Source organism: Miniopterus schreibersii, assembly GCF_964146895.1.
Source record: "Miniopterus schreibersii genome assembly, chromosome: 4".
Taxonomy (NCBI): domain Eukaryota; kingdom Metazoa; phylum Chordata; class Mammalia; order Chiroptera; family Miniopteridae; genus Miniopterus; species Miniopterus schreibersii.
Window position 1 is genome coordinate 64,363,762 of NC_138105.1, and position 7,781 is coordinate 64,371,542.

At 48.5% G+C, this 7,781-nt stretch overlaps 1 protein-coding gene across 1 annotated transcript; it reads right to left on the minus strand.

Moving 5' to 3' along the window:
• Nucleotides 1-3,053: 3,053 nt before the first annotated feature.
• On the minus strand, nucleotides 3,054-5,373 carry RPS15 (ribosomal protein S15). The gene is made up of 4 exons (XM_081137177.1): nucleotides 5,284-5,373; nucleotides 4,813-4,898; nucleotides 3,280-3,514; nucleotides 3,054-3,193 (listed from the first exon to the last, which is right to left on the minus strand). The coding sequence occupies exons 1-4, from the start codon at nucleotides 5,284-5,286 to the stop codon at nucleotides 3,080-3,082; spliced, it is 438 nt and encodes a 145-aa protein (XP_080993303.1). The 5' UTR covers nucleotides 5,287-5,373; the 3' UTR covers nucleotides 3,054-3,079.
• Between the last annotated feature and the right edge of the window lie 2,408 nt (nucleotides 5,374-7,781).

The following is a 7,781-nucleotide window of genomic DNA, read 5'->3' on the forward strand; positions in this document are numbered from 1 at the left end:
ACTCCCTCAGGGAGTCCAGCTATGATTACCATGTTAGGATGTGGCCAGAGGGGCCAGGTCTGTGTGGAACTTTGTGGCCACCAAGGGGTAGGTGGCAGGGACCATGGCCAAGGCTCCCTAGGTGCTTTGTGTGTGCTACTGGGGTCTTCAGGGTTTCAAACCTATATACAGTGCCTCTGGGCAGTGACACCCAGATTGTCACTGACAAGAGTGGGGATGCCAAGACTCACACATTGACAGTCACCCATCCTTCACTCTAGACCATGCCCTCCCCCACTTCCTGCACTGTGCACATCTGGGCTGGGTCATCACTGTGGGAGTCCTGGGCACTGTGAGGTATGTAGCCTCCCGGCCTTCCACTTACTAAATGCCAGGAGCACTCCAGTTGTGACAACCAGATGTCCTCAGACATCACCCAGGATCCCCTGGGGGATCACCCATGGCTGGGAATGACTAGTTTAGCAATCCATGTCTTTATGGATGAGAATGTTTAGAATTTTGCTTCAAAATACTCCTGGGCATAATGTGTTTGGGGGAAAATGTCCTGATATAGTCCGTAAGGTTTTTTAAATTTTCATTTATTGATTTTAGAGAGGAAGGGAAAAACATTGATTTGTTGTTCCACTTATTTATGCATTCATTGGTTGATTCCTTTAAAAATTTTTTTAAAAATCCTCAACAGAGGATATTTTTTCCATTGCTTTTCAGAGTGAAGGGAGAGAAACATCATTGTGAGATACATTAATTGGTTGCCTCCCACACGCACCGGCCAGGCCAAGGAGCCTGCAACCAAGAACCCAGGACCCCTCCAGTCCACAGACTGATACTCTAACCATGGAGCAAACCAGCTATGACCACTGGCTGATTTTTTTTTTTAAGAGAATCTTTTTCTTTTTTAAATATACCTTTATCGATTTCAGAGAGAGGAAGGGAGAGGGCGAGAAACATCAATGATGAGTTGTCACTGATCAGCTGCCTCCTGCACGCCCCCAACTGGGGATTGAGCCCACAACCTGGGCATGTGCCCTGACTGGGAATTGAACCGCAATCTCCTGGATCCTAGGTCAACGCTCAACTGCTGAGCCATGCCCGGCTGGGCCCATTGGCTGATTCTTGTATGTGCCCCAACCATGGATCAAACCCACAACCTTGGCATATTGGGACAATGCTTTAACTGAGGTACAGGGCCAGGGCCATGTTATTATTATTATTTTTAATTATGTTTTTATTGATTTGAGAGATAAGGGAGAAGGAGAAACATGGATGTAAGAGAGAAGCACTGATTGGTTGCCTCCATACACACCCCAACCAGGAATAAACTGGAAACCTGGGCATGTGCCCTGACCAAGAAACCACCGGCAACTTCTTGGTGCACAAGACCAATGCTCAACCAACTGAGCCATACTGGCCAAGGTCACATTACTTTTAAATGCAGCCGCACACACTTACTGATAGCTGCATAGAGTTAAGGATAAATTTTCAAATATGTAATAAAGTAAAGCATTAATAGAAGAAACTAGATATTGAGGTTTTACCACAAAATTCTTCAACTCTTCTCCACATTTGAAAATGTTCAAAAATAATTCAAGGGAGGAATAGGGATGAAGCAAGACTGGCCAGGAGTTGACCACGGTTGAGGCAGGCATAGGTTTCTGCTACCTCCTCGACCCCAACCGGGTGGCTCAATTGAAGCATTATCCTGATGCGCCAAGGTTGTAGATTTGGTCCCTGGTCAGGGCACATACAAGAATCAACCAATAAATGCATAAATGGGTGGAAGAGGAAAATTGATGTTTCTTTCCACTTCTCCCTCTTCTCTAAAATAAAATTTTAGAAAAGTTAGGAGGTCCACCACCTCACACCCATTAATATGGCTACTACCACAAAACAGAGACAGCAACTCCCTCCCCCCAAAAAACAGACAAGTTCTGATGAAGATGTAGAGAAATTGAAGCTTGTGAATAGCTGGTGGGAAAGCTGCTATGGAAAAGGATGGCTGTTCCTCAAAGAATTAAACATAGAATCACCATTTGAACCAGTAATCCCACTTCTGGACTGATTCAAAATGGAAAGTAGGATCTGGAAGAGATATATGTACACGCATGTACATAGCAGCACAGTTCACGACAGAAAAAGTGTCCCCTACGGGTGACCTCAAGCTTCCACTTGCTCAGGCCAAAACCCAGGTGTCACCTGGACTTTCTCTCCATCAGACCCCTTAGTCTCACTGCTGTCTGGACAGTCACCAACTGCTTGAGGTATGCCACCTCTCCTGCTTTATCTGTATGTCTCCTCCTCATGAAGTAAATGAATCCAACCAGGATGCTTTAGGGAGTGCAATTAGGACCCTTCTGCATCATACTCTACAGAGGCGGTCTGTGACAGACACCCTGGTGTGTCCTGGGGAAGGTTTAACCTAATGCCTGTGGCCCCACACCAGGGTCCTGGGGCCACTGTGCAAAGCTTTCAGATGCCAATTAGAAACATCATATCCAAAAACGGACAGATATAGGCAACATGTTGAGGGTAAAGAACACTGAGAAAAGTTGAGCAGGTATATAAATTGGACAGAGGGGTAAGAGGTTAGGTCATTAGAAGGCTCTTCCTGTTCATGTGCTTGACAGTAGGAACCCAATCCATGCCTAGGGAACTTGGGATGGGCCCGGGAAGGGGATGGGGGCCTGAGGGGAGATGCTACACTCAGGCCAGCAGTGGCCACCTCTATAGGCTAAAGTGCACCCAGAGATGCCAGGTGTTCAAACCTGCAGATCTTGGTTTGGAGGATCAAGAAGCAGAGGCACAGGGAAGACAGCATAGGACCCTGAACATCCCCAGACCTGTCACAGGAGCCCCCAACCCACCATCAGTGTGGCTGTCACCATATATATAGTAGGAAACCCAGGGACACTCACTACCCAAAAAGAGGAACACACTACACAAAGCATGCAAGACCCGAACCTCCAAGTATTGTGCCCAGATCCAGTCCCCTTTGCTGGGTGGTTGACACACTGCCCAGAGCCCCAGACATTTGGAAGAATGTGTTGCACTCGGACTTAGGTTAAATCTGTGCTTTTATTAGCTACTTCAGAGGGATGAAGCGGGAGGAGTGAGTGGCTCCAATGCCAGGCCGGCCGTGCTTCACCGGCTTGTAGGTGATGGAGAATTCACCCAAGTAGTGGCCAATCATCTCAGGCTGTAGGAGGTGAAGAATGGACCAGTGTTAGATGACCATGGGCAGACAGGCCCACACCCGCCCAGACAATGCAGCCCCGTACACACCTTGATTTCCACCTGGTTGAAGGTCTTGCCATTGTATACGCCCACCATGCTGCCCACCATCTCGGGCAGGATGATCATGTCCCGCAGGTGCGTCTTCACCACTTCTGGCTTCTCCATGGGCGGCGCCTCCTTCTTGGCCTTACGCAGACGCTTCAGCAGTGAGTGCTGCTTCCTCCGCAGGCCCCGGTTGAGCCGCCGCCGCTGCCTGGCACTATACAGCTGCATCAGCTGCTCACTGGGGAACAGGCAGGGTAGAATGCGTGGCCTAAGCCCTGGCAGAGACCCCCACCCTTCACCCACTAACACTGATGCTCCCTGTAGTGCCCAAAAACAATGTTCACGGCCCAGCCAAATATTCAAGATGAACCCTGCAAATTCGACAACCTCCACACTGCTCTCTAGAAATGAGGAAACCGAGGCAGGAGGACAGGCAGCTCAGGTAAGGTGGCACAGCTGGAACTTCGTGGGCAAAAGACTGTGCTCCTAAAGGCCTCAAGCACCCAGGAGAACAGCCAAGCCTGAGAAACTCTGAGCCTGCTCTGTGTTCCCAGGAAGCTGGATCCTCCACTCCTAGCCCCTGGCACACTTTCGGGAGATCCGGGGTCCCTGGCTGTCAGCAAGCCTCCCTCCCAGACCTGCACCCACCCTGACCTTGGGGGCAATTTTAAGAAGTACAAGTCTGCCCAGCCGGGCGTGGCTCAGCGGTTGAGAGTCAACCTGGGATCCAGGCGATCGGGGTTCGATTCCCGGTCAGGGCACATGCCCGGGTTGCGGGCTCCATCAATGACTCTCATCATTGATGTTTCTATCTCTCTCTCTCCCTCTCCTTTCCTCTCTCTGAAATCAATAAAGATATATTTAAAAAAAAAAAAAAAAAAGCACAAGTCTGACCGTGACCACTCTGCCTAGAAACTTCCAGCTTAAACCAAATCTTAGACCTCCCGTCGCAAACTCTCGCCCATGTGCCAATCCCCTGCCCCATATCTGACCTTACAAGGCTTGTGAGCTACAGACACCTGGGTTTTCAAGTGGATGGAAAGATGACAAACAGGACACATTTAAGTTCTATTACATGGATGGACCTCGAGAATATTAGGCTAAGTGAAATAAACCAGTCAGAAAAAGCTAAGAACCATATGATTTCACTCATGTGGGACATAAAAACTGAAACTCATGGACACAAAAAGCAGTGTGGTGGTTGCCAGAGGGAAGGGGAAGGGGTGAAGAGAGTCCTAATACATGGTGATGGGAGATTTGCCCTTGGGTGGTGGGCAAACAGTGCAATATACAGATCTTGTAACACAAAAACCCACACCTGAAACCTGTATGTTCAAATTAGTACTGCCACCCCAATAAATTTAATAAAGTAAAAAAATAAGACAAAAATAAAGTTCTACTAATGTCAAACCTCAGCGCCCGCAGCTCATCCGTCTACACTCGATCTAAGGCCGCGTCGGCAAGTCAGGCTGCAGCCCCCAGCCCCCCGGGACCCCCTCCCGCCGCCACCCCTCCCCTGGTCCGGCCAACCCTTACTAAGACATGTCAAGCAGCTGATCGAGATCCACGCCGCGGTAGGTGAACTTGCGAAAGGTCCGCTTCTTCTTCTGCTCCACTTCCGCCTGTGCGGACAGGAGACGATGGTGAGCGGGAGCCCGAGATCCACCTCCCACCCCCACGGCTACAGGAGGGTCACCAAAGGTCCTGCCTAAAAACGCGCGGCGCCTCCGGTAAAGAAGTCGGTGGGGACACACCACTTCGGGTACGTCCCAGGGCAGCACGCGCAGCTACGGGAATTAGGCTGGGACTTGGGAGAGTGTACAGGACTCTCCTGCCCCGGGTGGTCGCGAACCCACCCGGCCGAGCTCGCGCCCCCACATCCGGCGGCTCCGAAGGCCTGGAGGAAGCAGTCTCAGCTGCGCGGCCCGACCCTGGCCTCCTAGGTGCGGCCAGATCCCGGATGCCGCCGGATACGTTCAGATAAATAAGCAAAGAACCAACACCTACCATCTTGCCTATTCTTCGGAAAGGATCACGCACTCTGCGTCTGCGCAATTATCACGCGCTGGCCCATGTGCTCCGCCCCTCGGCCTGAACGCGCAAGCGCTTCAGCTCTCCTGGAGGATGTGCGCCCTCTGCTGTTCGGAGGGTAGAGCGCAGGCTAGGACGGCAAAAGGTTTTGTTAGCTTGGACCCCACCCCCAGGTTGGGGGCTGCAGCCTAGAGTTTGGGGCTTCTTCTTCAACGTCGCTGCCCCTTTCAAGCCTCATGTTTGTGCTCTATACTCTCCATTAATGGAACCCATCTAACAAGTGTTTATGGAGTACCTACTGTTTGCAGTCAGTGCTGTCTGGTTAGAGTCCAGAGTTCCACGATGCTACTGTTGTAATTGGCTTGTTATTAATAAAAGGAAAGGAGCAAAGTGAAGGCCAAATATAGGCATGTCACTTGGGCAGCTTCACCAGGAAACTAAAGCTTTACACTCTCCAGAAAGCCGCTGAAGATTCCTGGGGGAAGGAACTGTACAGGGAGGAGAACAGACACATGCCCAGTAAAGTTGGGGTGATGTTGGGAAGGTACTTGACTGTCAGTCACACCTGGGAACAGGTCACTGGTCAGAATGTGCATGACCATTGCAAGGGCGTGAAATTGGGATACTTAGTTCCCTAAAGAAAAGAGTTCATTCTTGTGCTCTTGGTTCCTCTTATGCTTTTGGGACTCATTTCTCCTGAGGTGCTCTCCTGCATTTTCCCACATACAATGGACTAATGGACTGCAACTAGCCTGATGCTGAACTGGACCCGGCTGCAACATGGAGCAACAACTCTCAGAAAATTCTTTTTCTCAAGATATTGTAAGGACCCCACCCCCAGCACCCAGTGGGGCAGAGGACACCCCAATTTCTCCGATAATAGAGCTGTTGTTGCAGAGTAGGAGGTAGTTCCTGTAAGGGACAAGGTAATACAGATATCAGAGCCAGGAGGAAAATCCAGGAGGGGTGAGACACTGGCTTCTAACATGGTTAGGAAAAGGCATCCCTGAACCAGCCAGCTTTTTTTTTTTTTTTTTTTTTTTAATCCTCACCCAAGGATATTTTTTCCATTGCTTTTCAGAGAGAGTGAAGGGGGAGAGAGAGAGAAGAAAAAAACAAAACACATCAATGTGAGAGAGACACATGGATTGGTTGCTTCCCACACAGGCCCCAACTGGGATAGAGCCTGAAACCAAGGTACGTGCCCTTGGCCAGAATTGAACCCAGGACCCTTCAGTTTGTGGGCTGATGCTGTTACCATTGAGCCAAACAGGCAAGGCCAGTTGGCCTTTACTGGACAAAATTATATAAGTAACAACTATACAACAATGCATTGCTAGGTTTGCAACATAAATAGATGTGGTAAGTATAAGAGTAATAGCAAAAAAGGAACAAGGGACTAGGCTATATAGGAATAATTTTTTTAATTGACTTTAGAGAGAGAGAGAGAGAAACATTGATTTGTTGTTCCACTTACTTATGCATTCGCATTCACTGGTTGATTCCTGTATGTGCCCTGACTGGGGATCAAACCTGCAATCTTGGCATATTGGGATGATACTCTAACCAACTGAGTTACCAGGCCAGGGTAGGAATTCTGTTTCTATATTCACTAGAATTAAGTTAATGACCATCTAAAGGTGATTCTGGTATATTAAGATGTATATGGTACCATATGACCCAGTAATCCCATTTCTGGGTGTGTACCCCAAAGAATTGAAAGCAGTGATTTGACCATATTTACACATCCATGTTTAGAACAGCACGATTCACAATGGTCAAGAGGTGAAAGCAACCCAAGTGTCCATGAACAGATGAATGCATAAGCAAAATGTGGTACAGCCACACACTGGAATACTATTCAGCCTTTAAAAGGAAGGAAACTCTGACACCTGCTACAACGTGGGTGAACCTTGAAGACATTATGCTCTGATAAGCCAGACACAAAAGGACAAATACTGTGTGATTCCACTTATAGGAAGTCCCTAGAGGAGTCAGATTCATAGAAAAAGAAAGCAGAATGGTGGGAGCCAGAGCTGGGGAGGGTGGTGAGGAGTTAGGGTTTTGTTTTGTTTGTTTTTTATCCTCACCTGAAGATATGTTTTTCATTGATTTTAGAGAGATAGAAAGGGGGGGAGTCCCGTATGCTCCCCAACCTGGGATCAAACCCACAACCTAGACATGTGTCCTGACTGGTAATCAAACCTGTGACCCTTTGGAACACAGGATGAAGCTCCAACCACTGAGCCACTCCGACCAGGGTGAGGAGTTAGTGTTTAATGGGGACAGAATTTCAGTTTGGGAAAATGAGAAAGTCCTGGAGATGGATGGTAGGAATGGTTGCACAACAATGTGAAGGTACTTAACGCCACTGAGCTGTGCCTTGAAAAGTGATTAAAAATGGCAAATCTTATGTGCATTTTGCTACAATAAAAAAACAACCAAACGTATGTACGTGGTAAGCTCTTAGAGGA